Source organism: Nymphalis io, chromosome 3, assembly GCF_905147045.1.
Source record: "Nymphalis io chromosome 3, ilAglIoxx1.1, whole genome shotgun sequence".
Taxonomy (NCBI): domain Eukaryota; kingdom Metazoa; phylum Arthropoda; class Insecta; order Lepidoptera; family Nymphalidae; genus Nymphalis; species Nymphalis io.
In genome coordinates, this window is record NC_065890.1 from 6,960,278 (window position 1) to 6,976,436 (window position 16,159).

The following is a 16,159-nucleotide window of genomic DNA, read 5'->3' on the forward strand; positions in this document are numbered from 1 at the left end:
GCCGGAGCCCCGCGCCCTCCGCCGATTGGGTACGGCGCACGTGCGCGGCCTACCCGCCGCCACCTGGCCGTCGTTGACGGGGAGCGCATAAAAGCCGCGGTCTTCCCTCACCGCACCACTTCGAGTTCCGGACGTCGGCGAGAGCACGTGTACGTCACTTACGTCCCGAACATAACATTACTACGACTCCGACGCAGAATAGTGATCGATGAATGGACTGTTTAAAACCTTTTAGTGAATTTGTGAAACGTTCAAACGATTTTGTTGTTTAATATACTGAGTTAAGTGTTTGTGAAAAATAGTGCAAGATGCTCGTGGAAGATTCACAGACTGCTAGAGCATTGTTATCGAAAAAGTATGCGCACTGTCCGCTGAAGAAGCGGCCGGTGCTGGTTCGGGAGGAGCGTCCAGCGACGCCGCCCACTACACCGCCTCACCCCGCCCACTTAGCTACACGACTTTATTACGATAATCACTGTAAGTACAATTATTAGTATATCTTTTATATAAAAATATACAAACCTCAATCTTAAATACAACAGTCACATGTCGATGAAAATTATAACTAAAACATTAATAATGGCATAGATATTCCGATGTATTCTTAAATTAATAAAATTTAAATTAATTATCGTTTTTTGTTACCAGGTGACACAGAAAATGATGAACCGGAAAATCTCAGCACAAAGCCGGAAGACCTGTCTAGAACTGGCAATTATCCCAGCAAAGCAACTTCACCTATTGCAGCAGCAATTATAAAAGCTGAACCAAAAGAATGGCCTCAACAACAGATAGAATACCTTGCAGCGTGTCGCGCACGCTTAGAGCCCATACCCACCGAACTCGCCCGACCGACACCTCAATATGCATATTTACCAACACTCTACCCTGCATACCCTATGGAAGAACTTTACTCTGCTGCGCCCTCTCTTTCTCCTCCTACACATCCACAACTCTACGCTAGGTACTCGCCAGCCTCGCCACCTTCCTCTATTTCGCCACCACCGTGCCCAGAAGACCTTCGATCTCCTGGTTCAGTGTCGTCTGACTCTGGAGTTTCAGTATCTGCTCCGCGCCGTCCACGTTATCAGTGCCCGGATTGTGCGAAATCTTATTCAACATACTCTGGACTCTCAAAACATCAACAGTACCATTGTGCTGCAGCAGAAGGAAGTCTCGCGAGAAAATCATTTAGCTGCAAATATTGCGCTAAAGTATACACATCACTGGGCGCCTTGAAGATGCACATCAGAACTCATACTTTGCCGTGCAAATGTCATTTATGCGGAAAGGCATTTTCAAGACCTTGGTTGTTACAGGGACACATTCGAACCCATACTGGAGAAAAACCATTTTCTTGCCATCATTGCCGTCGTGCATTCGCTGATAGGTCAAATCTACGTGCACATTTACAAACTCACTCGGATGTTAAAAAATACTCGTGTACTGGGTGCGGTAAGACCTTTTCGCGCATGTCATTGCTAAGTAAACATTTAGAGGGAGGATGTGGCGCGCCCGGTACATCTCCATACGAGTACCGCGGTGAAGCTCTCCCAACAACGCACGCGCATCAACAACATCCGCCACCTGCGACGGTTCATGCTTACTGAAAGACTGAACACCATAATATCCTCGATCTCGAATTACTCTAGATTAAGATCAACTACTAGCACTCACTCTTGTATTATAACTGTTAATTTAAAATAAATTATTTTTATAAAAATATAAAGAAAATAACGTTTGCATATGTTTAAGCATTACAAGCTATTACTTTGTGCTTCATAACGGACCAATGTATAATAAGATACCTAGTTGTAAGTTAGAATAAGAATGTTGTAGATACGTTTAGTCGCTCTGTTTGCGGCATCGCTAGTCATGTGGCATTTGCCGAGTGTCATACACTTACGATTAGATGCATATATTCATATCCTAAGCCATGTACAAAGTGCCTTAATTATAGATGATTAATATATTCGTAAAAAATATAAGTTTGTACGTTAGGGATTTATTATCTAATAAGATTTATAAGCACAAAACTATTCATGAGGCTGTAAAATTATAAAAATGTTGCCGATTTGCGTTCCTCCTCCGTTACCTCCTTAAGCAGAAAATAAAAAATATTTTAAAATAATATTCAATCTATTATTTTGTCCTGTGACTTTATTTAATTTTTTAGTATAATAAAATGGTTAAAGTTTACCATTTAGAGATTTCCATTTTGGTTCCCACAGTCGAAAAACCTTTTTAAATTTCATTTAAAAACATCGTTTCTATTTTGTTTAGGTATTGTATAGTATATTATATAGTAGTAATTAATGAAAATATTCGTCATAGAACCAATTATTTGAAAAAATAATAATATCAACCTCTCATCTCCAAATATACCTCATTAATATATCAATGATAATTTTATTTCTATGTGTCATATTATTTATTCATTCTAATATTTAAAAATAACGATTTTTATTAATGTATGGAGATTATTATCATAATATCAAAAACTACTTAGAAAGTGGTCCAGTAAGATAAAAATCTTTTCTGTATTTAACCTTTAACCCTGTCAAGCAAGTGCACGTTTTTCTAAGTTAAGATATTTTACCGTTGAATAAAGTTATAATCGAAATTTATTACACAGATTCAATCTCAAAAACATGTGATATTATTTCACAGTAAGATAAAAATCAAATAAAAAATATTTTCGTGACAACGCTCTACCAGAGATTTAATAACAATGGGCTTAACAACATTTTCGTCGTTTATCCATTGATTGTAAAGCATTATCAAAAAACGCACTGGCTACCGCTAGTGTGTTACCGTTGCGTGAATCAGTGCTAACAGTCAGCAAATATTCACATCAGCCTACACAAGTACCAATTAGACAGAGCCGGTGAAGTTGTTTAGAGAGTGCACGTGCGCATGCGAGCAACGCGACTCTCAGTGATTGGTCTCCGGCGACAACCGCCGGCGGCGCGGCGCGTGCGCTGCGTTCGCGCATTGCGTCCAATCCAACACATTCTAATTAATTAATTCTGTTCTTATTTGCATCGTGATTATCTAATCCAAGATTGACTACCGATATGCCGTACCAATTAGTCTGCACACTTAATAGTCTAATAAAACTTTGAACTTTTCTATTACACTAATATTATCATATTATCGATCATTTCTTTGTAAGATGAGATAAGGCAAACTGGTTTCGATATATATAGTATGACCTTGTTATTGATTTATTTTGTTATTAATATAAGATTTAATTAACGAGGTACATTTAGAAATCATTGCTGATTGAGTGTGATTGTACTGTAGGCTTTAGAATAAATGTACCTACTTGTAATAACGATTATTCTTATTAGACGCTGTCAGTCAAATAACCATTACGAAAATTCAAAAATAACGTTTCACAGGTTATGACATGGATATCTGATAATATTATTAAATATTCTCTTTTTTTATTTATTTGTACTATTGTGTATTTTGGACCTGCCTACCTTGTATTTTTAATAGAGGTTCGTCTACTTAAGAGTTATTATACTGTGCAACTGTGTCTGAAAATTTAAGTGTATTATTATCTTTTCGTTTACTTTAGGCTGTCCGATGGGACTATTAATGAGCCATTAAACAGAAACGGAGAGAGACCAGGTACAAGACCATCGTATACGGGCTGTCCGCGGTGGTTGAGCGGGAAATTGATACAACAACTTCTAGGCTGCTACTCATAATTTCTCGTAAAAAACACTTAATCGCAGATTCCCACAGCTTTAAAGTTTTGAAATATATTTGTAATCATCACAAGCGCCAAGACGGCCAACTCCACACATTGTCATAAACCTTGTTTTAGATGATAATAATTGTTATTCATAAATTATATCTTATTAATAATTTAAAAAAATGTAATAAATAAATTACTTTCTAAATAATTTCACTGAGCATTTTCTGATATCATTATCCGAACTACTATAAATTGTTCCGTAACTACAGATAAAACTGGAAACTCGTAACTTAATTTATACTTGTACGACTTACTGTTTGGAATTTGGAATTTAATTGTAAAAAATAAATTAATTAAATGTTATACCAAAGGTCCTGGCGCAATATTGTTACACGGTGAGTAAAAGAAACGTAAATTACTACCTTCATTTAGGAAGGAATGCATGCCCTTACGAGTCTGTTCGTTTCAAGTAAAATTTAGTTACTTTAAAAATCGGCCTATTTAAAATTATTCTTTTTAAATTTTTAAATAAAGTACTTACATATAATACTAAATGACTATTAACGCAATGTGCCTTACCTTTGAAACAAATTTTATATTAAGACGCTACAGATAGAGAAGACCGAGGAGTAGGTGAGTATCTGATCCGTCTAGATTTAGAACTAGCAGCGGCAATGGACCAAGTCGAGCTCGGTCGATAAGCATGATTTGTAACGTGGCACGTCGGCGCGTGCGCACAAATAAACGTGATTTCAATGCGCACCTTTCAATAAATTACCTAACCCACTCTTGATATGACAATGTTACAATTTATAATCTCTTCAGATTTAGAACCTTTTTATGATAAACGATGTACGGCGCGATTCAACATGGACGATGATATAAAACCGAACAAATAATTTGATGTGTAAATAATTAATATGTTGTTCTTACATATGCGTTAAATGAAATATCTAATTATTACGAAGAATAATATTTTATTTGGCACTTTAAAAAACAAATAAATCAAAGAATTATATAAACAGTTCCGTTTTCGCGTAAACTATGACAAGATCAACACTCACACAATATGTGACAATATGTGATCTTGTCACAGACTTGTCACTTTTTTTCATCCAGCTAAAATATAATTTAATATTTGATAACGTAAATAGAATAGAGGTCAATATTAGAAGCTAGGTAGAAATAACGAAATGATGAATTTAAATGAAAAAAAAATTGCTTTATTTAATATTAATTAGTCACAAGAAAGTGCACTTCAGAAATGATTCAAATAACATTACGGTACATAATTTAATTTTTGACAAAAACTTATCTGCAATTTTAGGTCAATAATTTATATATTTATATGTACTTATAAGTATGTGTTGTAAATCATAGTTGGTAGGTGTCACAGAGCTGTTAGAGAATACAATAGGAGGTGCGAAAGTCACGGCACGTGTTCAGCCAACCTCCTTCACACATTCAAGTCTTTTAGGGGGAGTCATTATTCAACATAGCCGAAGCCAAGAACTTAACATCCACATTCGACCACAATTTAACATTTATGGAAGGCTCGATAATATATTCCAATGTTATGTTTTTCTTGCCCAAAATATTCATATAAACAATGGAAATAATACAATGTATAGGTGGCGTCTGGCGTATTCTTAGGTACGACGGTGCGAGTTGGCTCGATAAATCGCATGATCCTATGCCAATAACTACAGCCCAGACGGTAAGGTATGGTGCAGGCCATGCGTGGGCGAAGTGCGACGCGCTTCAACGCCTTTCAAAAGATTATTCACTGGTAGCGAACCTTTACAGATTCGTCTAAATGGATTCTAGTACTTTATGTCCATAAGCTCCGTACTACGTTTCAATAATAATTTTAATACTATTATATAGTATTTACAGCTAATACATAGTAAAGTATAGTGTACAATTTAATAAATAAGCGCCGCTCCAAATCCGCTCCGTATAAAAGACATCAACGGCAATGTCTACAACTTCGGTCTCATTTTCATCATCTAGATACCACATTAAGCTCTCGTGTTTAATATTTATTATTGAAACTGAAACTTAAGAAAATAACTTTGAGTCAGGTATTTATTTTATTACTCGTTTTTTTTTGTCTTTCTTATTTCCATGTATAGACTGTTTAATTAAACAGACGGTAGGTATACAAAGTGCGGTAAGTTATGATATGGATTGTTTATGGAGGCTTTGTTACGGGTTCGTTAAAGTACAAAAGAGAACATAAACAGCCTAGCATACGCATTAAACATAAAAGACTGAAACATTGTTTGGGCATATTATTTTATGTGCACATCTATGACCTTACAAAAATCTCAGATTATAGAAAAAATAAGTATTAGCCCCATTTTTCATATTATTTTATTTTATTTATTGGAAAAAAACACATAACATAACGACTGTCAACTATGGCCTTAAATATAATTTGATAAATATTATGAACTTTATGAAATAAAATAGATTATTGTTTTGTTAACTTGTTTATTTTTTTTATACATCACAATAGTCACATCCCGTGATAAAAAATAATGCTTTTATAATTTCACGAAAGTATCAGAATGGTTAGCTGTCGAGCGCACTGCGCGGGCGTTAATACAATAATCCTGTCGATTTAAAAATTAACCGGTGTGTAACGGTACTGCGCGTAGGCGCCCGACCCTCACCTCCGACCGACACACAGATCGCATGCGCGAAATAATATCACATCATTTTTACTGCACACATGCTAGTCTATGATTAATATTCATCGTATACCTATTATTTATAGCAGTGGCCGTAACCGTGTACTTTATAGATGATTTATGGCTTTACTAATTCAATGTACCTAATTATGATAATATAAAGATTGTCTCAATAATATAATAATAGAATGAAAATTAATTATCATGGTAAATGTCCTACTAATTAGTCTCGGCATCTATTTTTTTTATAGTATAGATTGAGGGCCACCTGATGGTAAGTGGTCACCAATGCCCATAGACATTGGCATTGTGAGAAATGTTAACCATCGCTTACATCGCCAATGCGTCACCAACCTTGGGAACTAAGATGTTATGTCCCTTGTGCCTGTAATTACACTGGCTCACTCACCCTTCAAACCGGAATACAACAATAACAAGTACTGCTGATTTGCAATAGAATATCTGATGAATGGGTGGTACCTACCCAGACGGGCTTGCACAAAGCCCTACCACCAGTAAGAGATTAAGATTTAAGAAATAGAGTCGTTATGCATATAAAAATATGCATAATTTGAGTAAATGTAAATTGATAGGTAATTTCTTTGGTAATATAAAACTGCTTGTTAAGTTTTTTTATTGAATACTAAATACTAAGAATGTCAGTATTCAGAAAACATCATTAATGTACAATCTGAGAAGTAACATTTATTATAAGAAAGTTAAACATTATTGCAGAATTCCGTTTTACTTTCTTTTCACATTGTGTATCTGGAAAACATAAAAACTTAATCATATCAATAAAGTCGCCGACACTAACTAAAGATGCAATCGTTACGCATGCAGGCTTTAAAGGAGAAATCAGCACAAAGATATACTCTCATCATTAAAAGCCATTCGTTAAAATCTCCGGACGTAGAATCTGTAACAAGCGACGTAATAAACGAAATAACAATGAATAAAATGGCAATAATAACAGGTGAAATCGCAACAGGTCCGGGTATCGGAACGCCGTCATTCGTAATTATAAATAAGATATAGTAAATGTGAGCCGGCGTCGTCTCGCCGGCCACCGCCCCCGCGTGGCCTGCGCGTTTACCGCACCATCGCATCATACTTCTTACCCAACAGTCGAGACTTATTCAACGGCGTGCCATCCGCACATTAAAATATTTCTAGTGATATCAACCAACCACCCAAACTATAATAATTTCAATATTAAATTTATACAGGCCATAGCATATTTAATTGATTTTATGTTTTCTTGTTTTTTAATTTGGCAGGGTTTGATCATTATCCGAATCGAATGGCGTAAAGATGTATCGTACACAATTTTAATTACATTTGTGTAGAATTAAAAAATTTGCCTTATCTTCTAAGTCCAACTGGCGCACACATGGCGGTTAGATGAATATTAGTGTGAGCATCGTAAAAAGTGGTAATGTCACGGTGATAGGGGTAGAGGGTGTAGAGCAACGGAGCGTGGCGGGCACTAGCGCTGTCATACTCAGAGCACGCGCCGATGTACCCTCAACACGTGCCAAACACGAATGTTCATTTTAATGTCATTCTCGTTGGAAAAGTTATTTATGTGTGAATATATAACTATACATCCTAGACTGACTTGCGTAATCTCTCGCGGGTTCTGATAACCTTTGCCTGCACGCAGCGTAGGCGATCTAGTTGTTTGTTCACCGCGGCCACCCAGCGGGCAGATATTATCCTCGATATTTTTACATCTCCCACTGGGTTAAAACATGATTTTTTTATGATTTTAGAAAACCCATGTGGACTTGGCGCCTTTACAGAATTAAATTGCCAGTATGTGTAGTATATTCAAATGTGTATTCAACATTATTATTTATAACCTGATTTAGTAAGCACCTTATAAATAAACCAAGACATGGATTTGTTGTATTGAGTAAGATTATTTCGTGTGATCGTTTCGGATACAGAAATAATAGCACCATATATAACCGAAGACAAGTGTAACTGTGAACGTACAACTTGTAAACAATATATCACTGTTTTCATTAGTCCCTGTATTGTGTCCGTGATACTAGAGTGGCTATTGGCACAATGACATTTGCACACACGGAAACCAGTTGGAGACCTTTGTGAATAATGAAAGAAAAAATAATGTAATGTATGACTTTCTCCGTAATCGACTAAAAATGTTCTCTAAAGTACAATAGGGCTTCATTTAGTTTCGTAGGCACGTTGGCCAAATAGTCTAAAAAATTGTATTTAACAAACGCTCTTAGTTCTAAGTCCGGAGCCTTATAATGTAACCTTAAGTGTCTACAATTTCGAAAAAAACTGAAAAAGTTGGTAAATAACTGAAAATATTATAATAATTGAATAAAAAATATTTTAATAATCGTTAGATATACATCATTTAGTTAGGTAAAAATTATCTAACAACTGTTTTTAAGAAAATTACAATCGATCATTTTATCATGATTAAGATACTGCTAAGTTTGCGTTAATCGTAATATCGTCGTCATAGTAACAGGACATTATGGTGTATAAGCGGCGTCAGGTGTTGGTGCTCACTGCACGGTCGGTGCGCCCGCGCTGCAAGTGCCGGCCACGGTTGAGCGTGCGGGCGGTTGGCAGTTGGAAGCACGCGCCGCGCACGCGACAGGTGGACGTCACGCGTCGTTACATCCTTCATATATGTTTGCTCTATAAGACATTAGATATTTAATTATTATCAACATACATATATCATCAACATAAAATACGAGTATATCTTTGAAAACAAACCGACGGAGAAAAACAGTGCCTCTTTGTACTTTTTTAATTTTCGATTAAAACAAATTTACAATTTGGCAGCACACATAATTGTAAGCATTATTTTTTGGGGCATACTTACATTTAAAGATGTAACTTATTATTAAAAAATAATATTTATTAATGTCGTATAATTTATTTCTAAGCATTATTGTATTATGTTAGGTATACTAATCATATACTATTACGGTTTATGTTGATGTGTTGTGTTTATTCTGATAAGAAGGAAGGTTTTTTTATGTTATAGGCAGACGGATGGGCAAATGGGCTACCTTATGGTAAGTCTTCACCACCGCCCATATACATTGGCGATGTAAGAAATAGTAACCTTGGGAACTAGATGGAGGAAGATGTTATGTTCGTTGTGCCTGTAGTTACACTGGCTCACTCACCCTTAAAATAAGAAAGCAGCAATACTAAGTATTGCTGTTTAGCAGTAGAGTATCTGATGAGTGGGTGGTACCTAGCCTCAAGGGTTTTCACAAAGCCCTACCACCAAGTAAGAACCTCAAATCGGCCAAATTTTAAAATACAGAGCACACTTTTTTTAATATTCCATTTTCTAAAATAAAATTAAGCTTTCTTCAGTTAAACTCTTACAAACACTTTTGAATCGTCATTTTATAAGATTCATTAAACGTATAGCTACCGGTTACGAATTAAGCAAAAACAAATTCAGTAATTGAGCTTTAATACAAATTAATGGAGATATATAGTAGATTAGGTACTTATATGGCACAGAATATTTTAAATGTCATAATATTGCAATTTTACTAGGAAGTGACATACAAGTAGGATTACAAGGACTTCTGTAAATGGTCTCAATTTCAATCAATAAGGACCAACCATCCACAGACCAGTCAATTAAATTATAACTTCAATACATATTAAACTTGCGACATTTACATTTTCAATCGATAAATATGCCTTAGTAATGATTACATGTTTAAATAGAGGCATCTATGTCATCTATGTATCTATGGCACATTTCAAAGTATTTGTGAAATTTGATTATAGAATTAAATACTTTACACCCAAGAACTATGCATTGATTGCTCGGAGCCGGTGGTGTTCTGTACCTCTCGATTATATTGTTGGTTACTGTATTATATGTAAAAAGAAACCAATATTATTATATAATATTGATGCATATTTATTGTAATGAAACCTGCTTCGCTAAAACATCCCGTCTCGAACTTCAACATTACGAACCAACGACCGCGAGGTTTTTTTTTGAAGATTAAAACTTTATCAATACACTTGTTACAACGGTAGTCCGTATTTGCCCAAATTAGTTGCATATTTACATGCATAATTAATGACATTATATTATGAAACTTACCAAAGTATATTATATAATATTATATAATGAAATAAATGTAAATTTTCCTGAAAACTACATTAATGAAAATGATGTGGTTGATTTCGGGATTTGATGGTAGACATTATCAATCAATTGACGCTGAGCATGCGGCTCCCGGCAACCGCGCTGCGCGGCGCCCGCGTCGTCTCGCGCCTGCCTGAGTGCTTCGACCTCACGCACTCGCAATTTACAGCTTTATCACCCGTTATTATTCTTAATAATATACTACACCGCGACAACACATTAACCTCATCAAAATTCGCAACCTTTTTATTGTAATTATGATGGCATTTTACAAGGGAAAATCGAACATTCGATAAATTATTTTAAAGCGTTTCTTTGCCAAAAATTTCCTGATATTTTTATCGTGATGCTTACCAAAACATGAATATAAATCATTTTGCGCAGAAAAATCTTTAGTACATCTTCAATCTTTAGATTACGATCTCGCCCGAATGTAAAGATTTTGAGTTCCTCGCAATTCAAAAAGCTGTTTAAAACTCATTACATCACCGTTATGGGTCGATAAGAGCGTGAAATTTCGGTAATTGGTAATATTGTGGTAGGTACCTACCTAAAATATTCGGCAGTAATTTATATTTCTATACAGACGGCGTCTTTAAGCAATAAAATACATTCTCTACGTTATATTAATAAAAATATTACATATAGAATATTAAATATAGTCTTTATAATAATGCTTACATATTATATATACGCTGAAGCAAATAAGAAAAAGGCCTTAATGGATATCACGTAAGATACATCATGCTGTGATTGATAAACGGGTATCATAAATACCACAACATTGTCACATTGGTATTTTGAGTGAATCGCATCCGTGTGTCAGTGTCCATTACATTGTAATCAATCATCGCATACGTTCAAGTTTCAATCTCCGTTTGTGTCTTTTTTGGACCGGGCGAGGCTTTCGACACGGGCGCAATCAATATAGCAGATAAAACGATAAGATCCGATGGAGCCGTGCCGCCATCTCCCCATCGCAGCAATCCGCGCCGGACTTCGAACCGCTCCCGGCTGTCTTTGTAACCTACATGAACGTCTTAATAGCTGGCACTGCTTCTACAGCATTACTAAATATAACACACTTAAGCTACCTGCTCTGTGTTTAAATCAAATATATATATGATTCAGTTTAACACTCAAACTACCAATCACGATAACTGAACATTCGCAAGAAAAATATTCCAACTACACTGTAAGACGTAAGTGCATGTCAATAGCGCGTGCGCAGTATTATGTGGAGTGCTCTTAACGATTTAAGTGTTGATGTGTCAGAGTGGGATCATTTATTATTTTATCGAATGATTGAATTTTACTTTTGATTTATTTCGAATAATTTTGGTGTTCCAAAGGGCCGTTATTATTACAAACGCCCATATTAGAAATATACGCTTGCAACTAAATGTTTTTTTACAATATGGATTAAAATTATATATATAACATAGTTATATCAAGTGAGTTGAATAATTAAAGAAACATCCTCATTATATCTTAGTAAGGTATGTAAAGCTGAGCTTATATGGTACTGAATAGGTTCATTACGTGTAAAGTATGCCTGTTGTTAAATTCAATCAATATTATAAAGGATTGTTGATGCGACGTATGCTTTAAAAGCTAGTTGGATATCACGCAATGTGTCACCATTTATGTAGAGGTGGGCTGAACCATGCGGGTACAGGTGCGCACACAACACTAATGCAGGTAAACTCTTTACCTCCTGAGAGTTCCTGTCCACCTGTTATTTAATATTGACCAATAACAAAAAAACTGATGTTTAACTTTACAGATGTGATTTTTGTTTCTTTTCGCTGAATTCTCAGCTTAAAATATCGCAAAAATAACAAAACATTAAGATACAATCAACATGTGTAAGAATGATTTATGTAAATATTCCAACAAAATATTTATAAGACCAACATTAATAACAGTTTAGTATTTTATTTATTACTTACATATATTTTGAAGGAGAATTTAGTCTAGACAACTAAACTAGTTGTGAACACGTAAAATTTAAATTGGCCTTGCTTTGTAAATACACAACGGCTAATCTTTGCCAAATGCGATAATTACGCTTTAAATTACAAAGTGAAATGCTGTTTGAAGTCGATTAGTAATGGAAACTATCCATTAATGAGCGACATAAGACGGCTGCTATCGTCGGCCATAAGTTACACGAGCATTAGTGAGCTGGGAACTAATTGCGGAGGCGGACCAATTTCCCACCTAGTGCTAAAGCAATTAATTGTACTAACGTCATTTAATATCTGACATTTAGGTATTTTTGTTGTCACTAACAACACTTGCTTATTTTATAAATGTCCGTCTCATAAATGACATATCACAAAAGAATTATCATAAGGGATGGGGACAAAATGTACAGATTTCTTAATTTTTATGTTGTCTGTGTGCCAATCCTAGCTTTCACTTGTTCAGGAACTACCTTAAAGTATAATAACTGTACATTTGAAACTGGCATGTTTAATAAATACTCCATTGACATCATATCCTGAGCTATTTGGTCTTTCTAGTACTGTCGAGATCGAATCTATAGGGGCACAAAAATACGACGAACCTCTTCGAGAAAAGTGCCCTGCGCTGGTTTATTTTCATTCAACTAATTTAGTAGTAAATGATTTCTAACTGGTCATTTTGATGAAGTAATATTTAGTTAAATATTTAATAATATCCTTTAAACTTTGAAGAGAAAATTTGATTTTGTATTAAAATATTAGATAATCTTTTATTAAGAAGTAATTTAATAAAAAAAAACATTAATTAATAATCCTAACAGATGGTTTATAAATGTACTCGTATGTGCAATATATTGCAATATATTACGTAAACCTACATATGTCTTAAACTAAATCAGACTATCGTGGTAAATGTAAATTGTTATTCGATAATGTATTTTTATTGAACCAAAAATGCGCCAACATTCTACAAATATAAATTAAAAACATATAAGAACGAACAGGAACTAAGGTGATGAGATGACTTGACACATTATTTAAATTTAAAACAGGTTGGAACGTCGGTTTTTTCATATTTGTTATTTGATTGTTTTGTCGGTTTAATAATTCCAACTTCTTTTTGCAAAACAAAAAATATTGCACCATATGGGGGCATATCTTTTGAAAGACTAATTTAATGACAATGTAAAGAAAACATATGGCCAATTAATTTCTGCTAACTCTCCTAAACGAGCGCAGTTGAATCGATTTCGAAAGGTGTAATAAAAAAAGTTCGTCAAAAATTCTCGAATCACCTTTTGTTTTTTATATGCAGTTTATAATATAACTTGTATAATGTGAAATTTAAATAATAATTTATGCAATTCGATAAGTCAGGAAATATTTTCAAGAACTTTTAATATATTTATTATTACCTTTATGTAAATGCCCAAGAAATTAATTCAAATGAAAAAAAAATTTGTTCTTAGTTTTTATTTTTTAAACACATGAAATGGACAGAATTCACTATAAATTAAGAGGTTAACTTAAAGTCAAACTGTTAAGCTCGATTTTTACTGGTACCTGGTTGATATTACGCGATAGAATTGAATGACAAAGTCGTACGCTATCCATCTACCTAAATACTACATATATTTTTTTATATTTAATCGAATTAAGAATTGTGTAATTAATTTCGATATTGCATATTTCAAAAATGTTGCTATTTTCAAAAATCCGGGAACTAAAGGTACATAACATATAATTAAATAAAGTAGGTTAAATAATAAAAATTGACATTATTAATATTTGAAATGTATATCTGTAAATCAAAAAGTTAGCCTTTTTATCAATGAATTTGATTGTAATTTGAATGTTTAAATTATTATTTAATTTTTCCCCATATTCATAAGTGCAAATGAGAATGCGTGGTAAGTCACAACCTGCTCGAAGCGAGTTTCTCGGCACGTCGAGGCAACCATCTGGTGGGCGAACGCTTTTTTTTATTTTCCAAACGTGTCGTCTTGGATTCTTGTTTTTTGCATTGGCTGGCGCTCGCTCCTTTGCTTTTTTTATAGTCAAGTTGCAGTTAACAGGTGGCTGGTTGTATGCAGGTGAGACCTGAGATTTTAACTCAAATCGCATTAACCTCAGTGTGAAAAACCACGCGTGCTGCCATCAAGATAAAAAATATTATGTAAATTTAATAAAAAAGTGTTCCTGCAATATTTTGTTTACATAATAAAACGCTTTTTTGCTATTTCCCACAGCAATACACATACAGAAAGAATCAATTTTTTAACATTTTAAGAATGATACCACATTATATATCGCATTCTCAGTTTTTAACTTTTTTAGCCGATTACGCTTTTTTTAATCATATAATAAAAATAGAGTATAAATTGATGTCATATGAGTATTGACTCAGTTCACAGACCATAAATCATTATTTGGATTTTGGCTTAACAAGTATTAGTGATGTTATGTGAAAGCTTGAAAAATTGTTCCTATTACCGAGAGCGTACTCAATAGGCTGGCAGACCTACACCGTTAGACTCTAGATCACGACTCAGTGGATTATTCAAGCACAAAGAGAACCAGTGTACGACGGACGGACACAATCACTCATAGCGTGCGTTTGTCATAGAGCCGCGACGACAACGCGTCGATCACCGCGCGACACGCTTTGTTACAGCCTGCTCCGATTTGTACACTGATACCTCCATTTCAATTGACCTACAATATATGTTAATGCCCCCGAATAACTAGGCATTTATCTTCGTCAACTTATAGTATCATTCTTATTAAAAATATTGAGATCGTAGCAGGTATGTGTATATGTATTCTTCCGAAATGACGGGATACCAATTAAAGAATTTTATTGATTACTCATAATCCAAAATGCATATAAATATAAACAGTAAGTTAAATTAAAAGAGTGATCACTGCAAAATTATTTCTGAAACTTTCTACAAGCTGGCGTAGTCATTTGGATTGTCTGCGAGGCGGCTGTAAAATCGTTCACCCATAAAATGAAATATAGGTTAAGACGGACTCTCTCAAAAATCATTCAAAGTACCGTAATCTCATCCTTTTATTTTGTAATTTTTTCTTACCACCAATTTTGAGCAGTCGTTTAACATTTTAGGGCTCGTTTTATAGCCTTGTGTCTGATGAACATCCACAGTTTTTATTTTGTGTTACGACTCTTTCATTTCTATACGATACGAGTGTATCATCGCGATTGTTTATACTTCTGAGTATTCATGCGAGTAAATAATCTTGTATATTAATGTTGCTTGTATTTAAGCGTTCCTAATTTCTATTCTAATATATTTTCGGTGAGCAGATAAATTAATTACTTTCTTTAATTATATTCACTATTCTTCGGTATTGCTATTGAAGTGGCATTTGTACCAATTAATCTTTTACAACTACCTAAAGATGCTTAAAAAATATATACATTTATTTCAATATGGATCCTCGCTGCTTAAAGATTTAAGAACTATCGGTTATTTATAAGTAAAGTACTATTAGAGTAGATAGTTGGTTTTAAAGGGCCGGGTCTGGCGGCACAACACGTATCACCGGGGCGGCGTTCGGGAGCTGCGCGCCCACGCTGCGC

At 34.6% G+C, this 16,159-nt stretch overlaps 1 protein-coding gene across 1 annotated transcript; it reads left to right on the forward strand.

Moving 5' to 3' along the window:
- The first annotated feature begins 138 nt into the window (after nt 1-138).
- LOC126780890 (zinc finger protein SNAI2) lies at nt 139-2,131 on the forward strand. Its single transcript, XM_050505577.1, has 2 exons — nt 139-477; nt 649-2,131. The coding sequence occupies exons 1-2, from the start codon at nt 309-311 to the stop codon at nt 1,608-1,610; spliced, it is 1,131 nt and encodes a 376-aa protein (XP_050361534.1). The 5' UTR covers nt 139-308; the 3' UTR covers nt 1,611-2,131.
- The last annotated feature ends 14,028 nt before the right edge of the window (nt 2,132-16,159 follow it).

What these genes read in the sequence shown, in the direction of transcription:
- LOC126780890 (XM_050505577.1), top strand. Translation starts at nt 309, where the DNA reads ATGCTCGTGGAAGATTCACAGACTGCTAGAGCATTGTTATCGAAAAAG. An exon ending in ACTTTATTACGATAATCACT is followed by an intron (nt 478 to 648) that starts GTAAGTACAATT and finishes TTTTGTTACCAG; the next exon opens with GTGACACAGAAAATGATGAA.